Source organism: Scyliorhinus canicula, chromosome 1 (genome assembly GCF_902713615.1).
Source record: "Scyliorhinus canicula chromosome 1, sScyCan1.1, whole genome shotgun sequence".
NCBI classification, from domain to species: domain Eukaryota; kingdom Metazoa; phylum Chordata; class Chondrichthyes; order Carcharhiniformes; family Scyliorhinidae; genus Scyliorhinus; species Scyliorhinus canicula.
This window is the reverse complement of record NC_052146.1, coordinates 248726530-248749327: the sequence shown is the minus strand read 5'-3', so window position 1 is coordinate 248749327 and position 22798 is coordinate 248726530. Positions and strand designations below refer to the sequence as shown.

Here is a 22798-nt window from a genome sequence, read left to right as displayed (position 1 = left end):
AACTTCCATATATAGAATTGAATTCCACATATGGATGTTAACCGTCCTGCAAAATCTTCCATATATGGAATTTAAATCCATATATGGATGTTGACCATATATGGAATTTAATTCCCGGTTCCCCGTCAATCCCATTTCCCCCGGTCCCCATGGAAATCCTCCAAATGGAAGTTATTTTCATTCCATATGCATACGTTCGGAATTGGCAGGTCACCCCCCCGAGCTCTGGGGTTCACCTGACAGAGGGGCAGTTGGATCAATCCCCGGCCTCCCGTGTGTCAGCTGGCCCTGGCCCCATGGTCAGCACTGTCGTGTCGGCTCCCTAGACCACGCTCCTCGTGACTGGGGCATGCTCTGCAATGCCTCGGCAATGCCCACCGGGGACATGCTCCGCAGCAACTCGGCCATTCCAGTCTGAGAGCGGGACATGTCCTGCAGAACCTCATCGTCAGCCTGGTACTGGGTGACAACCCCCAGCGAGGCAGACATTCTGGCGAGACCGTCAGCCATGGCCGTCACGACTGCGCAACGTCGGATACCTTCACTAATGGTGCCGACGTTGTGCAACAGGCTCTCCGCTGCAGTCGCCACCCTTGCAGTGTTGGCCTCGGTGCCACACATTGCTGCCGCCAGCAACCTCTGGGACTCCGCCAAGCAGCTATGGATTAGCTGGTGAGACGCTGAATATCAAAATATCCGAGTCGCATCCTAACATCTCCATCAGCTCTGGGATGACCTCTTTCACAGGCTCGGCAGCAGGCTGGGACCCAGCTGGATACTGAGATTCAGCAGACGTCTGACTGCTGTCTCGTCTGGGGTTTCCTGCCACCGCCTGATGTGCAACCAGCTCTGTGGTGCTCACCAGACCGTGACCCATATACCTGATCACTAACATTTCCCACCGAGGTGCCTGTATCTGTGCTGGTGGAGGGTGGGGATGACAGATTTGACGTGACTATTATGGTGTCATCCTCGGAGCTCTCGGGTGAGAATGGACATGTGGTCAGTGGGTGGGGTGGGTCAGTCAGTAAGGCAATAACAACTCTCGTTTGACAGGTCCTTTGGCTGAGACCCGTTGGTTCCTCACCTCTGCGGTGTCCACCAGCCTTCGCGTTGGTGACTGCCTTGTCCTCGGTCACACAGGCCACTTCCATGGTGAGGATTCTTATGTCCGGCACGCCTCTGCCACTCTGGGTCATAGAACATAGAACAGTACAGCACAGAACAGGCCCTTCGGCCCTCAATGTTGTGCCGAGCCATGATCACCCTACTCAAACCCACGTATCCACCCTATACCCGTAACCCAACAACCCCCCCTTAACCTTACTTTTATTAGGACACTACGGACAATTTAGCATGGCCAATCCACCTAACCCGCACATCTTTGGACTGTGGGAGGAAACCGGAGCACCCGGAGGAAACCCACGCACACAGGGGGAGGACGTGCAGACTCCACACAGACAGTGACCCAGCCGGGAATCGAACCTGGGACCCTGGAGCTGTGAAACATTTATGCTAACCACCATGCTACCCTGCTGCCCCTAAAAGCGGGTCCTCCCTGCTTTTCCTGAGGAGACCACAGCCCACAGGATGTGGAGACACAGAAATGACATCATTAGCCACATGCATAGATCACAGATTTGGGACGGGAGGGACAGAAGAGTTTGGGGGTTTTAAGTGAGAATGGGGGTTGGAGGGATGGTTGGGGGTCGCATAGAGATTTGAGGGTTGCTCATGGGGGGGGAGCAGCATTGGTGGCTACTCACTCTTTGTGCCCGGAGTAGGTCTTCGATCTTTTTCCTGCACTGGAGGACAGTGGCTCACAGCCACCACCACCTCATACCAGGCAGCAGTGGCTGCCCTATGGCTAACCCTCTGGGACCCTTGGGGAACAGGACATCCCTCCTGGCCTCCACTGCATCTAGCAGCCTCCCCAGGTCTGCAATCCAAATCTTTAAATAAATAAATAAATTTAGAGTACCGAATTAATTTTTCCAATTAAGGGGCAATTTAGCGTGGCCAATCCACCTACCCTGCACATCTATGGGTTGTGGGGGCGAAACCCACACAAACACACGGAGAATTTGCAAACCATACTGACAGTGACCCAGAGCTGGGATCAAACCTGGGTCTGTGAGGCAGCAGTGCTCACCACTGTGCCACTGTGCAGCCCCACTCAAATCTTGTGGCCAGTCTCCTCAGTGTCATTGTTGTGAGCTGGCTGAGGTGAGCTGAGCACGGTGCTTAAGTGCTGCTCGGCCTTAATAGCGGGGGTTTGGCGAGCACAGTGCTGGTGAATCGGCTGGCGAGCCTTCATTTGTGGCAAGAAGCCCTTGTTAAGTGGACCAATTAACTTTGAAAAGCGTTGCCGGCCTCGCCAGGCCGAGCGCCGGGATGTTCACTGCAGTTCCCGCTCTCTACCACAGAATATTTCTGGAGAATCGTGCCTTTAATTTTCCGCACACCAATAAAACTATTAAATGCATCATTATAGATTTTTAATTTTTTTTTTGTATAATTTTTAAGTTCAGTTCACTGGTAGAGGATGGAATACCCTGATCTAAATGTTTATTTTTGATAAACTTATTTTCAACTGTAGTAATAAAACTTCACCAGACTATCTATCAATCTTAAACACTTTATAATGGAAATAAATAAAGAATAATTATATTCCATCACCCTGCCCATTCAAAAACAATTTTACATTTGTTACTAAAATACATTTTACCAGAACCTGGGGCGGCATTCTCCCCTACCCGGCGTGACGGAGGGTCCCGGAGTAGGGGAGTGGCGCCAACTACTCAGGGGTCGGGCCTCCCCAAAGGTGGGAAATTCTCCCCACCTTTGGGGGCCAGCCCCGCGCCGGAGCGGTTGGCACCAGAAGACCGGCGCAAAAAACCGGCGCCCCTGGCAGCGGGGCTGGCCGAAAGGCTTTTGCGGGCCAGGCCACCGTGGGTGCACCCCCGGGGTTCGATTGCCCCCCCAGGACCCCGGGGGCCTGCTCGCGCCACTGAGCCCGCCGTTCCAGAGGTGGTTCAAACCTCGGCGGCGGGAGAGGCCTCCCAGCGGCGGGACTTCGGCCCATCCGGGCCGGAGAATCACCGCAGGGGCCTCTCCGATCGGAGTGACGAGATTCCTGCCTCCGCCACTTCCCGGGTGGCGGAGAATCTCTGCCACGCCGGGGGCGGGATTTTAGGCGGCCCCAGGCGATTCTCCAACCCTGCTGGGGGTCGGAGAATTTCGCTCCTGAACTGTCATCTCGTCATTACATTTTTTTGCGCAATTTTCTGGATGTGGCCAAACGGGAAACTCTGCCAGTGGTGGGAAACCTGCCACTGGGGGGCCACATGCGGCCCATCTGGGTTCTGACATTTTGTTGACCGTTGCCCAATTGCCACATTCCACTGATTTCCATCCGTGTAGTTTTTTTCTATGGTTTTGACTGAAGTTGTATGCACTAAGGCAAGGGCAAGTGAAGTGAGGTACATGCTGATTGCACACAACATTGACTGTGAGAGCTGAAGTGAAAATATTTATTTTGTTTTTGCTGTTTGAAGTTGATGACAGTTCTATTAATATATAAATGATTAAGCATTTTCCATAACTTGTTATGAAATATGTATTAAATTTATTTAATCTTATTCATGAGGTCAGTGAACAAGCCTGATTTCAATATTGCGGCCCACCTACTAGCCTAGATTGCCCATCACTGCTCTATGCTATTGCGTATCTCAACTGTTGCATTATATGATCACATTATGCCATTGGTGCAAAATAGAGCTGTTAATGTGTAGGATAATGACATCTAGTGGACATACTTGAATACTGAAAACACACAACAGATGCTTCGGGGTAAAGTTCAGAATCTATGTATAGCATTTCTTCAGCTTGAACTGATGAGTATGTAATTGTCTTGACATAGCTAGAATCGCACATCTTTCAAGCTTTTACTTGATGTCAAATGACACGGCAGCTATTATGTGCAGTTCAAGCTTTGCTCGTGGTTAAACAACCATGTTTTGTCTCTGGATTATAACATTTACAATAGATGCAGAACAATAGTTGACTCAATTTATAATTTTATTTTAAAGCCCACCTTTCACTGCATACAATCAGAAGGAATTAGCAGAGAAAATAAGAGAGGGCAAGTTTAGACGAATTCCTTATCGGTATTCTGATGAATTGAACAATCTCCTTGGCAGGATGCTAAACCTTAAGGTTAGTATTAATTTTCTTTATGTCCATTTTTATGATTTTCATTTTCTAACCTTCCTTCTCTTTGTTTCACTATCCATCTTCTATATTATTTACCAACCCATAAAAGCTGTCCCTGCATGAACAGAAATGAAACCTAAATTGTATATTAGCTGTAGATCAATAGTCTTCTACATATCAGCAGGGAAGTTACAGTGAACCTTTTATAAAGTTCTAGTTAGGTCACAACTAGAGTATTGTGTCCAGAGCGGTCACTGCACTTTAGGAAGGATGTCGGATCCTTGAGAGGGTGCAGAAAAGATTTACCAGAACAGTTTCTATGATTGGGGATTTTAGCACGAGGGTTAGCTTGAAGAAGCTGGGGTTGTTCTCCTTGGAGCAAAGGAAATTGAGGTGAGATTTGATAGAAGTGTATAAGATTATGACAGGATTGCGCAACTATTCTCAATAACTAATAGTATAAACGCTGGGAACAGAGTACAGTTCCGGCGTGAGATGCAACAAGTGATAATGTCCTGGAAAACACTCCTCTCGAGAGTGGTGGAAGAAACATGATCAATAGTTTCAAAAGGAAATTGATTGAAAGAAATAAGATTGTAGGACTACAATAATAGCGCCCGCGAATAGCTGACTGGATTGCTTTGAGCTGGCTCTATGTTTACTTAATAAAATCAAGGCTCTACCATTTCTTTGAAATCTGCAAATGTACCCAGTAATGGAGCTCCTACATTCCTAGCCCGTCGGCGAAACTTTTATTGCTGCACTTTTACCAGTTGAGTCAATAGCATGACCATCTATTGCAATTTTTGAGTTTATTCACTACATATTCTCTGGCTTGGTATCACCTGTCATACCCACAAGTGGAGGCCCATGCCCTTTGAATTGAGGAGGCACTTTTTACAGCTAAATATCTGTTAAATAGCGGTGCAAATTGGGAATGTTAGCATTGAATTCTTACTCCATTTATTGGCTACTGAAATTTCATGTTCTCACATAAGTATTTCTTTATGGAAGGTGATTTGAAAAGCATTCCAATAAGAATATGTACAATTGCAAAACCACAAGTTGGCTTATTTCATATAAAATCTATGAATTCTACAGTCGATTATGGACCAATGCATGTCTCTGTGGAAAACATTAAAGATACAACTACTGATATTCTGGGTAAATTGCCTCTAAACTACGAACTTGCATAAATGAAAGGTTTTTATGGGCATTTATTGGGTAGTTATTCAGCACTTACTACATATACAAAAATAATTCCAACCTAGGAACAGGAGTAGACCATTCAGCCTGTTGAGTGTATTCTGCCATTCACAGATAATGACTGATCATCTACCTCAATGCCACTTTCAAGCGGTATACCCTGTTCAATGATTGAGCTTCCACAGCCCTCCAGGGTAGAAAATTCCAAAGATTTATCATCTGCGTGAAAAAAAATCCTCCTCATAGTTTTAAATGGCCTGCCCCTAATTCTGAGACTATGATCTCCTGGTTCTAGACTCCCCAATCAGGGGAAACGCTATCTCCATCCTACCCTGTATGGTTGCTGAAATAATTTGTAAGTTTCAATGAGATCATGACTCATTTGAATATGCTGATCTGGACCACGTCCAGTGAGGGTGCGATCCAGATTGTGATACCTCGCAAGATTCCGTTGACTCTCACAAGATATTTTGAGTGTCGCAAATCTTGCGACAGTCCTCTCTTGAGATTCAACGTCCTCATCCCGACACCAGGTTGGTGGCAACGAGGCCACTGAATCATGTCCGTTGTCACTTCTGTACTAAAATCCCCTTGCTGCACCTGCATGCTAGCTTTCAATGATCTTTGAACAAGGATATCCAGGTCCCTTTGGCATCAACACTTCCCAACCCCTCACCATTTAAGACATACTGGTTTTTCAACCAGTGGATACCTTCACGCTTATTCGCATTATATTCCATCTGCCATGTTCCTGCACATTTACTGAACCTGTCCCCTTGAGGCCTCCTTGCATTCTTCTCACAACTTCTATTCCCACCTGGTTTTGTGTCATCAGCAAATTTGGAACTACTGTATCTGGTCTCCCTATCCCATTAATTTATATAGATTGTGAACAACTGTGGCCCCAGCACTGATCCTTCAGGCACACAGGTATAATCCAAAATGATATACCCCTAGAACCAACCAATATGTGAACAATCTGTAGTGCTGGACACTGCTTTAAATTGTTCTCTGTAAGGATAGTAAGAGAAACAGTGAAAGTCACTCACCAAAATTATTATTTGTTTCCATGTAATTGACTTGTGATTTATTCTCTCAATGTGACCGATTGTCTTGTACATCAGGATTACCTGAGGCCTTCTGTGGATGAGCTAATGCAACATATCTTGATTGCTGATTTGGTGGCTGAAGAGCAGCGAAAAATATCAGCTGAAAGACGAGGGAAGAGATCCCTAGAGAATGAAAATTTCCAGGACAGTGACCCACTAGTGAATGAGCTGAAACTTAAAGAGGAACAGCTTTACAACAGAGAGAAGGCCTTGAAAGAAAGAGAAGAGTTTCTTGAACGTAATTATGCTAATTTAATCATTTTATTTATTTATGGTATACTGCAACAGAATGGAAGAGATGTCATGTTCCTATTGGGTTTTACGTGGTTTAATGCCTGCCTCTTACAATTGTTGAAAACCAATACAGCACAATAAAGCCAGTTTGTTTTAGGTTTCAATTCTTTCTGCCTCTATTAGTTATTATGAAGGTGTGAAATAAGGCAGCAGTTAGTTGAAAGTACATATATGAATTAATTACTCATGTTGAATACAAGTAAATTGATCTGTGAAGTTTCTTTTCTTGGAGGTTGGATAAAGTGAACCAAAATACTTCAACATAAAACAATTCCAATACGTAATCCATACTTTCTCCTGTTTACAAGTCCTACCAACTGCTTTGGTTGCATTACTGCTTTGCTTCTGTCATAAAATATGAGTTACAATCAGTTACAATATAGGAAGACAATATTGTCATTCATGAGCATTATGTCTATAGTGAAAATTGTTTACATAATCCAGCAGCCTACTTTGAACTTCCCATCGCTCTCAATGTTGATCAGTGCAGAACATTGTGCAGCAAACTGTTTGCATAACTGTTTCAGCTTGATTACCTGCAAGCAAAAAGTAGATATTGAATGTCAAATAGTAAAAATATTGCTTTTCATTTATTTTCAGAACGTGAGCGGGAGCTTTGCATTCGAGAGAGACTGGCAGAAGAAAGGTTTTCTCGGTAACAATCCAGTTTATTAGCATTTTCTTTTGGATAATGAAAGTTAGGTAGCAGACTTGGGTAGCAGGCATGATTTAATCAAAACATTCCTAAGGGTCATTTAGGGCGAGTTTGGCAAGATATTTCTAGCCGGACTTTTGGGTGGGATCCACACTGCTACTCAACCACGCTTGGGCGCAATTTAACGGTCGCGTAACGCTCTCGCTTGAGTGCGACGCGGCCATTAGATTGCTGGAGAGACCAGAATTGGGAACTGCGCTGGGCACTGATTGGTTTGCGATCTAACCAGTCCGCTCCTGTTGGCGAGATGAGGATCCCGGCGTGGCACAAAACCAATAATCCCCAATTAACCGCCAATCTCCAAAACATTAACGGGAACGCCCCCTATCTGATGGCCTCCCGTGATCGAACCACCTCCCCAGCATGCGGGTACCGATAAGTACATCTTTTTAAGAACGTAAATGGCGAAGTAGGTGCTGTGGGGATCTGAGGAGGCAAGTAGCCATCTTCGAACCTGGGCAGTGAGCCCGGAGACAGTAGGGTTGCAGCCCCAGTGCTCGTGTGCGGAGGAGGGGGCAAGGGCGACCCCGGGGTGGGATTGACCTTGGTCGGGAAGCTGGAGCGCCATCAGTGGGGGGAGGGAATTCCCATGGGTACACATGCCAAGTCCCAGGTGAGAGTTACTGCCTCAGATCCCAACCAGACCATGAGACCACAGACGCAGAAGGCAACATCCAAACACCCAGGAGCTGGGACTCAGCACTGGGGACATCCCTGCAACCAGAGGGTAGGTGTATGCACCAGGGAGGGAAGCAGCGCCCAGTCCAGTTAACGTTACCAGCGGGTGTCTGGGATACAGGGTCTGGGCTCTAGTACCCTGGGGTGTGTGTGTGCAGGGTGAGTTGGACGGCACCCTGAGGGATGGCAGTGGATGTGAGGTGGGGACCCATGGGGGACCATAGAGTATTAGGCTGGAAGCCATCGCTGATTGATTGTCCTCACCCTCGTCAAATTTACAGATATTACACTTTATGGATTATCTTGGACGCCGCAGAAACTGCCATTGTGGTGCTAGCGACAGGCCAGGCCACATGACCACCACATGAGGATCATGCACGTGTGCGCATGCTTCCCAGGGGACGTGCATGACAATTACATCCTGGGGCAGTCTGAGATCCCTGGCATCTTCGAGGGACACCCAAGGGTGACTGGGTGGTTCTTGGGAGAGCTTAGACCTGGCTAATGATGCCACTACGACCACCGTGCCCGGGGGGCTGGGGCAGGGGGGTTGGAGGTCGGCCCGCATTATGGAATAATGTGCCAGAGGCTTCACTTGTCTCGGGTGCAACGTGTTCTATTGTTGCACAGCAGTGACCCCAATGATGCCGCCTCCCCAACCCCCCTTCTCCACCCCAGTGCTCTCTCTCATCTGCTTAGCCCTCCGTGCTGAACCACTACTTCTAGGTGTCTCCCCAGAATGCACATCAGCGGTGGAGACAGCCTGTTGCTTACTGCGTCCCGTGACCTTTGCCCCTAACCCTAACTTGCTGGTGGAATATGCTCTGCAATGCTACCTTGTTCCTGCACCCTCAGCCTTTGGGACTCCTCCAATTAACTATGGACTTGCTAGAGTGTCGTTGACATCCCCTTCTGAATTCCACAGCTGCATCTTATCGACTGCATAAGCTCTGGGTAGATCTGGTCCAGAGGCTCAACATCTGACTGGGACCCAGCTGGATCCTGGGGTGGACACGTGGTTAGTGGGGGGGGAAGAGATCAACATGCTATACAACTCGCATGTGATCAGTCATCTGGGTGGGGGCCGGTGGTTCCTCACCTCTGCAGCGCAGGCCACTATCCTTTTTGAAAAGTATTTTTATTGGAATTTTAACACTTAATTTAGTTAAGTTAAAAAACAGAACAAGAACAAAAGCCACATCAACAACATATATGTCACAGGTTGACACAGCGTATGTGGGCATAGTCTTCATAATCAAGTTTGCTTATTTACAATGGTGTACATAGTTACAAAGAGAACATTTTATTTACGTTTATCATGACGGGAAGAGTCATGTCGAACCATTGATTTTAGTTACGAGCAGGCCCTCAAAGGTTGGGAAACCTTCTCCACTTGCATGGAATCTCTCTTCGGACTCCCTGATTGAGAATTTGATTTTTTTCCAGCTTCAGGAATTCAGCCAGAACTAAGAGCCATTCCGAGGCTCTGGGTGGCGCTGCCGACTTCCAACCTAGCAGAAGTCTCTGCTGGGCGATCAGAGAAGCAACGGCCGGGCTTTTCTATGAGTCGTCTGTATATGTTGCCAGAATTGTCTCCCCCCATCTATTCTAGCCCCACCATCGTGTCGAAGAGTGGGTGCCCGGACAGCTGAGAGAGCATCGACTATTCTTTGCGGAGAAAATCACACAGCTGCAAGTACCGGCTCGTTCCCTTTCGCGAGTTGGAGCTTCTCCCCTAGAATCATAGAAAACGTATGGCACAGAAGGAGGCCATTCGGCCCATGTTGTCCATGCCAGCCTGAGGATACCAGGTGCTCTTTCTAATCCATCCTGCCCTGTACATAGCCCTGTAGCTTAGAACATGTAAGGTACAGATCCAGGTTGCTTTTAGTTTCCCCCAGTGTTGCTAATATACCATTCACGTACAGGTCCTGCACCCTCAAGGCACCTCTCTCCTCCTTCCATGTCCTAAACATGGCGTCTACGCTAGCTGGGTGTGAACTTGTGGTTATTGCAGATGGGGTCCTCTATAGACTACCACCGAGTTTGAAGTGGTGCCTGAATTGTTTGCAGGCCTTTAATGTGGCTACTATAACTGGGCTGAGTATGTGCGGAGGGGGCAGAGAGAGAGCCGGGAGTGAGGCGGCCAGCGCCCTGAGAGACGTCCCGTGCAGGAGGCATCCTCCATTTGGACCCAGTCCGTCACAGGCTCCTTCAACTACCCTCTCCCATCCAGTGGTAGAAAAGGAGCTTTGGCAGAGCCTGGCCATGGAATATGAGCTCCACTGCGAACGGGCGGAGGCCCATCAGCTGGGGGCTGTCATATCACCTTTTAAAAGCAGGCCCGGATTGGGACCAGCATGATCAGTAGTCCCGGTTTGAATCACCTTCTCGGGTCTCCTGAGCTTTTATACTGGCGATGAAGGAAAACTACGGCTGCGATTCTAGACTCTGGACCACACTTCAATTCCTCAGCACGAGAACAAGGTCAGCGAGAGTTTTAAAAGGCTTTTTGGAAATTGGTCTTTGAAACATATGCAGAAAATAGGGCCCAGTATACTGAATGGATGCAGTATTTCTTCCAGGCGAATGGCACTGTAGGAGATGAGAGGCAAAAGGTAATACCGCTGACCGCCTGCGGAGCCCCAACTTTCAGTGTGATCAAAAGCCTTACCTACCCAGCAGCCCCAGATTCGAAGAACTTTAGTGAACTTGTGGAGCTTGTCACGAATCATTACGACTCTAAACCATCAGTGATTGTACAGAGATGCCAGATCAAAACGGCAGAGCGAACCCTGAAATTCAAAGACCTTTAGTAAACCCCTGGAGCTTGTCACGAATGATTATGACGCTAAGCCATTGGTGATCGTACAGAGATACTGGATCAACACGGCAGGGTGAACCCTGCCTGGGGGAATCTGTCATGGCCAGGAGCTGTGTGTGGTGGCGAGGGCTTGATTGCGATATTGAGAGAACGGTGCAGCAGTGTGCGGCATGCCGGGAGTATCAGAGGTTTCCGCCATCAGCCTCACTCTCACCACAGGAGTGGCCGGAGCATCCTTGGTTGGGTTTGCTCGCCAGCCTCACTGGGCCCTTTCTGCTACTGATTGATGCCCACTCAACGTGGTTGGATGTACACTGGATACTTTCCACCACTTTGAGTCACCAAAGAAAAACTCTGCCAATCATTCAACGGTATTTCAGAAGTGCCTGTCACCGATAACTGTATCCTTCACAAGTGAAGAATTTCAGGCGGTTATGCAAATGAATGGGGTGAAGCACATTCGAACCACCCCACGTCACCCTTCTTGGAACGCTCTGGTTGAGTGGGCGGTGCAAACCTTTAAGAAGGGTATGTAAAACAAACTACGTGGTCAGTTGAAACAAAACTGGCACGTTTTTATCTAACGACGGAGCATTTTACGATTGGAGTAGTGCCAGCGGAGTGGGTCGACGGCTCTGGATCCATCTAAGCTTGACATTTCCCAATCTTAGCAGGAAGGTAGAAAAGAAAGAAGATCTCCAGAAGTGGTATCGTGACCACTGGAAGCAGGACAGAAAATTCAAACCAGGGGACACAGTGTACATCTGGAATTTTGGGGACGGCGTCTGGTGCCTACTGGGGAGCATATCATGGTGGAGAAATCAGGTACCACCCCAAAATCCTCCGACCCAGCTCCAGAGATGGCAGAAGTACAATTGCAGGCAGAACAGCGAAGAGATCTCCTCTGCATCCAGTGACAGAAGAACCTTCGGATGGGAAGGCATGTAATAACCCTCGAGAGACCCACAGGGACGATCCGATTGTTCTCCCCATGGGGCACGTGGAACATGAGCTCCCCTGCTAATGGGCAGAAGCCCATCAGCTGGGGCTCACAGAATCACCTCTTAAAAGAAGGCTCGAATTGGGACCGGCAAGATCAGTAGTCCTGGTTGGGACCTGGTGTGCTGTATGCCACATTGCGACCCTTTCTTCAGGCTGAAAATAAACTGTAATTTTGATTCACCTTCTCTGGTCTCTTGACTGGAAACCACATCTGTAAATTTGTCACAAAGTGCAACCATCCTCCTGCCATTGATATAACTATATTATTTGGCTTGTACATTGCAACTCTTCAGCTTGAATTTCATGGATGCTCTAACTCATTGCTTCCCAATTTACTTTAAGTTTTACTATTTTACCAAATAATATGAAATGAGGATATTGCATAAAAATAAGGCTAGCATGTATTACCCTTGTCTAACGTTCCAGTATTCCATTTGGCATAGCTGATGCAATTGCAGCAGCATGGTAACAGATGTAATGATCATGAATGGGGCAACGACCAAGAAGTTGAATACGATGAAATTAAGGCACCACTGAACACTCCCATGTTTTATTAGCCCCGCACTGGCTATTCATAAAATGAGAGAGTGTGTTTACCCATTACATATCTCAAACCCATGTTGAACTCTATTATATTGTCTGCTTCTTCAAGGCAGCAGACATATTTCACTTGCCACCATCTATGCTCATACTGACTTTTAACGTCTTACTCGTGAGTTGTATGCAAAAGAAATGAATGGCCTCCAGAGGACACTACCTTGTAAACCAAATAGTCAGTAGCATCTTACTGACATCTGCGTTTGTTTCAAAGCAAACATCTTTTTATAAAACTAGGTTATAGAAAAATAGATCCATGGAATGTACTATGTATCCTGACAATTTGTTTGTATGTTATACAGATACACATTTGTTTCAAAGAAACCAAAGCTATTTAGTCAACATTATTTTTAAGAAATTAATTCTCAAAGTACAAATAAAGATTTAAATTATTTTCTGTTCAGGAAATCTCAGAAAAATGGTAAGTTCTTTGTGAAGTGTGGAATTTGGATTGAAACTGAACTCCATATCCATAGTGGCACTAACTAACTAATAAGGCTATTTCCTCTTATAGCTCTCTCTCTCCCTTGTTTTCCCTACCCTCTTTATTGTTTATAGGGCAGCACGGTAGCATTGTGGATAGCAGCTCCAGGGTCCCAGGTTCGAATCCCTGCTTGGGTCACTGTCTGTGTGGAGTCTGCACGTTCTCCCCGTGTGTGCGTGGGTTTCCTCCAGGTGCTCCGGTTTCCTCCCACAGTCCAAAGACGTGCAGGTTAGGTGGATTGGCCATGCTAAATTGCCCTTAGGGTCCAAATTGCCCTTAATGTTGGGCGGGGTTACTGGGTTATTGGGTAGGGTGGAGGTATGGGCTTGGTTAGGGTGCTCTTTCAAGAGCCGGTGCAGACTCGATGGGCCGAATGGCCTCCTTCTGCACTGTAAATTCTATGTAATCTATGTATGTTTCCTTGGTGTCAGGTTTGTTTTATTGTAATATTTCTGTTTACGCCGAATTAGGTCTTCTTTCTAGAATTCCTATTCCGATGCAATTGTAAAGTAAAAATTAAAATGTTTATCTTCTGTGAACAGGGCAGAGAGCATATTGAAGAACTACACCTTGATGAAAGAACAGCAAATACTGAAGACAGCAGTCCTTAGATTAGGTATGTAATATTGGCAAAACCACGTAGCATTCCCATCTGGCTAGATTTTTTTTAAAATAATATTTTATTGAGGTATTTGAAAATTTTTATTACAGTAACATAAACAATGACATCAACATGGTAAAATAAACATTGCCCAATCTTCACGCACCTCAACCATACAACAACAACCCCCCCCCCCCCCCCCCCCCCCCATTCCCGCTTTGGAATACTGCATCTGACAATTTAATTTTCCCCAAGAAAGGCTGCCACCTCCGGGAGAACCCTAACATTTAGGCAAACTTTATTTTCTCGAGACTGAGAAACCCAGCCATGTCACTAACCCAGGTCTCTACACTCGGGGGTGGGGGGGGGGGGGGGGGGGGGGCTTCGAGTCCCTCCACATTAACAAGATCTGTCTCTGGGCTACCAGGGAGGCAAAGGCCAAGACATCTGCCTCTCGCCCCTCAAGTCCTGGGTCTTCCGACACTCCAAAGATCGCTACCTCCGGATTCGGCACCACCCGTGTTTTTAGTACCGTGGACATTGCCTAAGCAAAATCCTGCCAAAACCCTCTAAGCTTCGGGCATGCCCAAAACATGTGGACATGATTTGCTAGGCTTCAGCACACCTCGCACACCTATCCTCAACCCCAAAGAACTTACTCATTCTAGCCGCTGTCATGTGTGCCCGGTGAACTACCTTAAATTGTATCAGGTTAAGCCTGGCACATGATGAGGAGATATTAACCCTGCATAGGACACCCGCCCATAGCCCCGCCTCTATCTCTCCTCCTAACTCGTCCTCTCACTTGCCCTGAAGCTCCTCCACCGGAACTTCCTCCGCCTCCGAAAGCTCCTGGTAAATATCCGATACCTTCCCCTCTGCCAACTCCGGAACCCGCCATCTAGCCTATCCGGTACAAACCTGTGGTTATTATAAATCGAGGTCCAAGTCGATGCTTCCTCCACTCTCTTATATCTCCTCCCTTGCTCCCAGATCCTCAGAGCCGCCACCACCACCCGACTTGTGGGGTATCGGGCCAGTGAGAACAGCAGAGGTGCCGTTACCAATGCTCCCAGACTGGTGTCTTTACATGACGCCGCCTCCATCCGCTCCCATGTCGACCCCAATCCCCCCCACACAGTACCCACTTCCTAATCATGGCTACATTAGCCGCCCAGTGGTAATTGCAGAAGTTCGGCAGCGCCAACCCACCCTCCACCCGACTGCGCTCCAGCAACACTTTCTTCACACACGGGGTTTTGCACGGCCACACAAAGTCCGAAATAATCTTATTCACCTGCTTGAATGAAGATGGGGACGCACTGAAAGATAAACAGAAATCTGGGGAGGACTGTCATTTTCACGGTCTGTACCCTACCCCCCAGTGTTAGCGGGGGCATGTTCCACTCCGAAAAATTGCCAAATTCCCCTAAGATTCACATTACTTCCCATCCCTTCCAACAAGTCCGAAATGTACAAGAGCAGGTCATCTGTGTTGAGCGAGACCCAGTGCTCCCCCCCCCCCCCCCCCCCCCCCCCAACCCCCCCCCCCCCCTCTCCTTCCTCCCACTGAACCAGCCCTTTCCAGTTCCTAGAGGCTCTTAACACCATGGCCAATGGCTCTATGGCCAGAGTAAACAGTAGCGGGGAGAGGGGGCACCCTTGCCTCGTCCCTCGGTTCAAAATACCCCGACCTCAGCCGGTTCGTACGCACACTCACGACTGGTGCCTGATAGAACAACCGCACCCAGTCAATACAGCCGTCACCAAACCCAAACCTTCCCAGCGCCTCCCACAGGTAATTCCACTGCACCCGATCAAAAGCCTTCTCCGCATCCATCGCTACCACCACCTCTCCTTCTGAGGGCATCATAATAACATTTAGAAACCTTCGAACATTGGCCTTGAGTTCCATCTGACTAGATCTTGATGATAAATATGAATGGTGCATAAATCTGGTACTGTTTTAATTGTTAACAAAGTATCCGAATTTCCAAACATTTCCTCATAGGTTTTGTATTTTAGATATGCATATATTATAAACCCCTAGTTTTTCTTTCCCTTGACCTGCTGCATCAATTATTGTACACTAGCTTCCAACACCAATGGCTATGCGCAAGGAAGTTTTGTGCATAAGCCCTTGATTTGTACTATATCTGCTGACACATCACTGAATAATACAGTGCAGAAGAGGCCCTTCGACCCATCGAGTCTGCACTGAAGCATGAAAACACCTGACCTGTATACCTAATCCTATTTGCCAGCACTTGGCCCATAGCCTTGAATGTTATGACGTGCCAAGTGCTCATCCAGGTACTTTTTAAAGGATGTGGGGCAACCCGCCCCTCACCTTGAATTTGTGTCCCCTCGTAACTGCATGTGCAGTTTCTCCCAGCGCTCATGTCATCGGTGTGTGCCTGCCAGATAGTACCAGTACTGGATTGTGTGAACTGATTAATCTGTTTAAACATTAGGCGCGATTCAGCAGACAAATGTTAAAGTCCGCTTTTGGGCTCATTTAGTGAGGTGTTTCTCGGCTGCTGCAGTGCTTTTTCTGGCCTCGGAGTTTCTCCCCGTCGAGGCCCCACAGAGAGATTTAGCTTGCCAGCAGGAATGGCTGTTCACAGATCACGGCGCCATTTTTATTGTCAGCCCCAGTCTTTCTCCACTTTCCCCCCACCTCCCCCTCACTTCACCCCCCCCCCCCCCCCCCCCCCCCCCCAACTTTGTTGTGGCACCTGGGAACCCACCCCGGGCCCAACACTGGGCAGTGCCAACCTGGCACTCTGGAAGTGCCCTTGTCACCCTGACAATGCCCGAGTGCCAGGGTACCACCCTTACCTATCACTGACCAATGGCCCGCTAAACCACCCCGACGTGCCGTTACAGGTCCACGTTTGTGTGGTCTTGCAGGCGTGGCCGTTGAGTATTGAAATAAGCCCTGAGGCTCATTTAGATATGCTGATCTGGATCTCACCCCTAGCGAGGGCGAGACCCAGAATCCGTCGCGCCGACTGAGTTGGATGACTCGCGATCAACCTGACGCAGAGTCCAATTTGGGGCTGTCACGCAATTCGCCCATTGTGCCTTGATCCACACCGGTTTTAGCTGGATTTGATTGGTGCATGTTGTGATGATATAAGACCATAAGACAGAAGCAGAATTAGGCCACTTGGCCCATCGAGTCTGCTCTGCCGTTCAATCATGGCTGATATTTTTCTCATCCCCTTTCTCCTGCCCTCCCCATAACCTGCAGCAAAGAGTTCCACAGATTCACCACCCTCTGGCTGAAGAAATTCCTTCTCATCTCTGTTTTAAAGGATCGCCCCTTTAGTCTGAGATTGTGTCCTCTGGTTTTAATTTTTCCTACAAGTAGAAACATCCTCTCCACGTCCACTCTATTTAGGCCTTGCAGTATCCTGTAAGTTTCAATAAGATCCCCCCAATATTCTTCTAAACTCCAACGAGTACAGACCAACATTCCTCAACTGTTCCTCATATGATAAGCTGTTCATTCCAGGGATCATTCTTGTGAGCCTCCCCTGGACCCTTTCCAAGGTCAGCACATAGTTCCTGAGATACGGGGCCCAAAACTGCTCATAATACTCCAAATGGTGTCTGACCAGATCCCTATACAGCCCCAGAAGTACATCCCTGGTCTTGTAGTCTAGCCCTCTTGACATGAATGCTAACACTGCATTTGCCTTCCTGACTGCTGACTGAACATGCACGTTAATCTTAAGGGAATCGTGTACAAGGACTCCCAAGTCCATTGTGCTTCTGATTTCCTAAGCATTTCCCTAATGCAGGCCAAGGGCTGGATTGTGAAATCAGCCAGAGCATCTCCTCTCTCAAACACTTGACCTAGGAGGAGGCAATTTAGCCTCCCGAGACCAACACCCTCAATGTGATCATGGCGATCCCACTCTGGCCTCAACTCCACCGTCCTGCCTGTTTTCCGTACCCCTTCAACCCATTACCAATTAGAAATCTGTCTAAGTTCTCCTTAAATTTACTCTCTGTCCCTGCATCCACCATACCTTGCGTTAGTGAATTCCACAGATTCACAACCCTTTTTTTCTTCAAATCTCTTTAAATTTGCTGCCTCATTCTAAGATTATGATCTCTTGTTTTAGAATGCCCCACAAGGGGAAGCACAGCTCTACTCCTACTTTATCCATACCTTTTAGCAACTTGTATACCTCAATTAGATCACCCCTCATTCTTCTAAACTCTAGAGAATGTAGGCCTTAACTGTTCAATCTCTCCTCATACGACAAACCCCTCATCTAATGAATCAATCTAGAACATAGAACAGTACAGCACAGAACAGGCCCTTCGGCCCTCAATGTTGTGCCGAGCCATGATCACCCTACTCAAACCCACGTATCCACCCTATACCCGTAACCCAACAACCTCCCCCTTAACCCTACTTTTATTAGGACACTACGGGCAATTTAGCATGGCCAATCCACCTAACCCGCACATCTTTGGACTGTGGGAGGAAACCGGAGCACCCGGAGGAAACCCACGCACACAGGGGGAGGACGTGCAGACTCCACACAGACAGTGACCCAGCCGGGAATCGAACCTGGGACCCTGGAGTCTAGTTAACCTTCTCTGAACTGCCTCCAATGCCACTACATTTTTCCTCAAATAAGAAGACCAAAACTATGCACAATACTCCAGGTGCAGTCTTACCAATGCCTTGAATAGTTGCAACAACACTTACTTACCTTTTATACTCAATTCCTTTTGCTACAAGTGCCAGCATTCCATTTGCTTTCCTTACTATCTGCTGCACTTGCAAGCATGCAAGTGCAGCAGATATCCTGTGACACATGCGTGAGGACACCCAGATACCTCTGCATTGGAGCACCCCAAACTCTCTCCCCATTTAGATAATAAATTGCCTTTCCATTTTTATGGCCAAAATGCATGACCTCACACTTATACATGTTAAACTCCATCTGCCACATTTTGGCCCGTTCTCCTAATCTATCTATATCCATTTGTAAGGTTCTTATTTCCTCATTGCAACTTACTGTCCCACCTATTTTTGTGTCATCTGCAAATTTGGCTATAGGTCCTTGTACCCCTGTATCCAAGTCGTTAATATAGATTGTAAATAGCTGGGGCCCAAGGACCGAACCCTGTGGCACCCAACTAGTTACATGTTGCCATCCAGAAAAAGACCCATTTATCCCAACTCTCTGTCTCCTGTCCGTCAGGCAGTCTAATCCAAGCTAATGTTTCCCATAATCCCATGTGAGCTCACTTTGTGAATTAACCGTCTCTGCGGCACCTTATCAAATGCCTTCCGGAAGTCCATATATACTACATCTAGAGGATCCCTATTATCCACTTTGCTTGTTACATCTTCAAAGCCTTGCACTATGACTGCTGGCACATGCACAATCTCTCCCACCAAGATGGAGGTGCATGCCGTTTTGGTCCCAGGTCAGTTTAATACTGCCATGTAAATGGAATGTTAGCTTTCAGGTTGAACATTTTAAAACATTTATTGGGTATTCTGGTTGAAAATCGTTTTCCCCTTTACAAAGTTGGGGAACAAGTTGAAAAGGTGGTGTGCAGGGGTTCCTATGCCTCCTGGTTAGCTTAGTTGATAATAATCTTTATTAGTGTCACAATTAGACTTACATTAATTAACACTGTAATGAAGTTACTGTGAAAATCCCCTAACCACCACATTCCGGCGCCTGTTTGGGTACAGAGGAAGAATTTAGAATGTCCAATTTACCTTACAAGCACGTCTTTTTGGACTTGTGGATGGAAACCAGGGCACCCACGGAAACCCACGTAGACACGGGGAGAACGTGTAGACTCCGCACAGTGACCGAAGCCGGGAATCGAACCCAGGTCTCTGGTGCTATGAAGCAACAGTGCTAATCACTGCTGCCGATATATTATTGGACTCTCAATCCCAAGGTTGTGGTTTTGAGCCCCACATTAAAAAATATTTCATTCAAAATATGTTTCCATTGATTTTTGCCAACTCATAAAAAGATTGTAAATTGAGAATCTCGGGCCAAGTTGAGATCCCTCTTTGCTAGGACAGCTCTTAAGAGCAATCTGGATTTCTTCCCAAATTTGTTTGTTATTAACATTTAAATAGCTTTATTACTTAATTATTTACTTTGAAAGTGTAATTCTATTGCACTCTTATTTCTGCCAGTGGTGCCACATTCCAATTCCCTCATCCAGTCAGGCAGGATGTCACTGACTATGATGTCACAGATTGCATTTGCACATGTGTGGGAAGTGCTCCACCTAGTGGGGTGGCAATAATAAATGGAGCCAAACAAATCAAATCTGTTGTTTGAACCCATTATATTCCATATTTTTATTTATTTTGTTTGTGCTGCTGTAAAATAGGAGTTCAGTCTCCTCACCAGTAGGTGTGTGAAGATGTAGGTGCATGGGATTGCTAAAATAGACTGACCATCTAAATTTTTTAAGGAACTGTGAAGTACAAAACTAACTGCACCAATAAAAAAAGATAATTCAAATGATTTACTCGCAAATTGTACAAACATGCTTTTTATATTAAAGTAAATTAATTACTCTGTATCTGAAATGAAGATGTTTATAAGCAAAGGCATGTGATCAACTTATCAGAAGTGAGGATTGTACCTTGAAAGTTGCTTTGTCGAGTAAATTGAATTTATTATTGCACTGCTTGTCCAAAAGTATAATTTTTTTACCTCAGTTCTGCCTGGCTGTAAGTTCACAGATAAGAAAGACGGGATGCAAATAGGGTGCTTCTTTGAATATCCAGATCTGGTCCAATTATACCATTGGGGCCCAATCTGCAATTTCAGTTGAAAACCTGTACACGGAAGCCATCTGCAGTGAGTGGAGGGGACGGTGGTGGGTGGGGATTGTGAGGATCTAATGGTGGTATTTTTCCATCATCTATCACCCCCTTCTTTAACAACCTCCCACATAACTGGTCCCTTTTAAAACAAAAACAGTTAAGACTGACTGCTTAGATGTTTGTGCTTAAAAAAAAAACCAATTGTCACAGATTGTAAAATATGACTGAAACAGATTTTTTTATCTGATTTCTCGCTAGATGATTATATAGACACAGGATCCTCTCCAGGGAAAAAGAAAGTTCATTTTGCAGGAGAAAGTAAAGAAAATATGCACTTCAAGGAAAGTGATGCAACAAAACGACTTAGTAAACCAAAGAATTTGGATCTGAAGAAAAGATTGCAAGCTGCTAATCTCCGTGCCAGGGCATTATGTGAAATGGAAAAAAATTACCAACTAAAAAGCCGACAACTTTTGGGCATGCGCTAATTTGCCTGTACCAGACACATTTATCTTGATTCTGTGAAAAACTCAGTTGTCGAATGGTGATCTATCATGACTTTGATCTCATAGTGCGCAAACCTGGTACATTGAATTTTGTTTTAGTCACCACTTTTGATTTCATATTCAAATGAAAAGAAGCATACACAAAACCATCCATTACTTCTCGTTACTTTCCTCTCGTACCATAATTCACCTTACCTTGTGGTATGTTACTGCCCCACTGAGGCTCTGCACATGCAAATCACACACCATCTTCTCCAGTGCACCAGTTCTTCACACAAATACTGGACTGTTGTGGCCTCTTGAAATGCAACATTTAAAAAAAAAATTAGAGTACCCAATTCATTTTTTCCAATTAAAGGCAATTTAGTGTGGCCAATCCACCTACCTTGCACATTTTTGGGTTGTGGAGGCTAAACCCACGCAAACTTGGGGAGAATGTGCAAATTCCACACGGACAGTGACCCAGAGCTGGGATCAAACCTGGGACCTCAGTGCCATGAGGCAGCAATGCTAACCACTGTGCCGCCGTGCTGCACTCAACATTTCTTAACTTTGTTGTCATACATTTATTTCTATTGCACTGTACAAATGCAGCTACTTTTATGTAAGAGATCAGATTAGTTGTAAGATACCTTAAGAAAATTTTAGTTTGGAGTAAACATCTTCATTTAAAAATTTGTATTCAATTTTATTCTATGTATAAACATTAATTTCTAAAAATGTACAGTTTGTTTTCCTATATTGCTGTATCTGTATAATATATGAAGGCAACTCAACTTTGGTTGGCAGTAAACTTGCAGTTTCAATCTGGCTGCCCATTACAAACCCAGCCTGTCTTCCTTTCCAGAGAAAAGAAAATTGCACATGGTGTATATCAGATGCCAACTGGTCACCAGGTTTTTTTGCCTTATTGTTTTAAAATTGTTTTGGGATATAATGAAAATCTAAATTTAAATTATTTATGTATGACCACAATTTACAAATACATTTTTACCTACACCATTTGACTTCAGATTTTGTATATATAAAAGCTACCATTCAACTTTATTTCCACACTTGAATATCTCAACAACATATTTAACTGACACTTACATTTTTTTTAATTTTTGAAAAATAAATTTAAGAGTACCCAATTAATTTTATCCAATTAAGGGGCAATTTAGCATAGCCAATCCACCTACCCTGCACATCTTTGGGTTGTGGGGGCCAAACCCACGCAAACACGGGGAGAATGTGCAAACTCCACATGGATAGGGCCGAGATCGAATCTTGGACAGCGCCGTGAGGCAGCAGTGCTAAGCACTGCCACCGTGCTGCCACTTACTGACACTTACATAAAGCATTCTTTAGTAAGCTATGATGAAAACCTGTGCAAATTAATGGGGTATGTCTGAGGCTCCTTTGTACAAACCCATGCAGCTTTTGTAGACAGAAATTTGAATTCCCGATGAAAGAGGTATTTTAGACTCAATCTTCCAGTCTCTGGATCGTCTGAGATGGACGTACGACTAAAGTGTGTCAGGAGTCTGCAGAGCTACATGGGAATTGCCCAGAAAGTTTACATTTCCAATGGACAGTTCCACTCCTGCCTGTGATCCTTGAGTGTCTCCGACTCTGTATTAGAGTTGGAAACTATGGACAGGTCCGCAGGACTTACTAGAACGGTTACCCAGAAAATGTTAAACAGATTAAAACAGTCTAAACACCCAGTCTCGACTGCCCTTTGACC

General features: G+C 46.1%; 1 protein-coding gene across 2 annotated transcripts in view; it reads left to right on the top strand.

Moving 5' to 3' along the window:
- The window catches only part of nek2 (NIMA-related kinase 2), a 34591-nt gene extending 12520 nt beyond the window's left edge, over positions 1–22071 (top strand). For both annotated transcript variants that reach the window (XM_038810883.1, XM_038810875.1), the window contains exons 5-9: positions 4092–4218; positions 6546–6768; positions 7425–7479; positions 13667–13740; positions 20822–22071. In XM_038810883.1, the coding sequence (XP_038666811.1) occupies positions 4092–4218; positions 6546–6768; positions 7425–7479; positions 13667–13740; positions 20822–21051 (709 nt within the window). In that variant the 3' untranslated portion in view covers positions 21052–22071. The remainder of the gene's footprint in view (positions 1–4091; positions 4219–6545; positions 6769–7424; positions 7480–13666; positions 13741–20821) is intronic.
- The last annotated feature ends 727 nt before the right edge of the window (positions 22072–22798 follow it).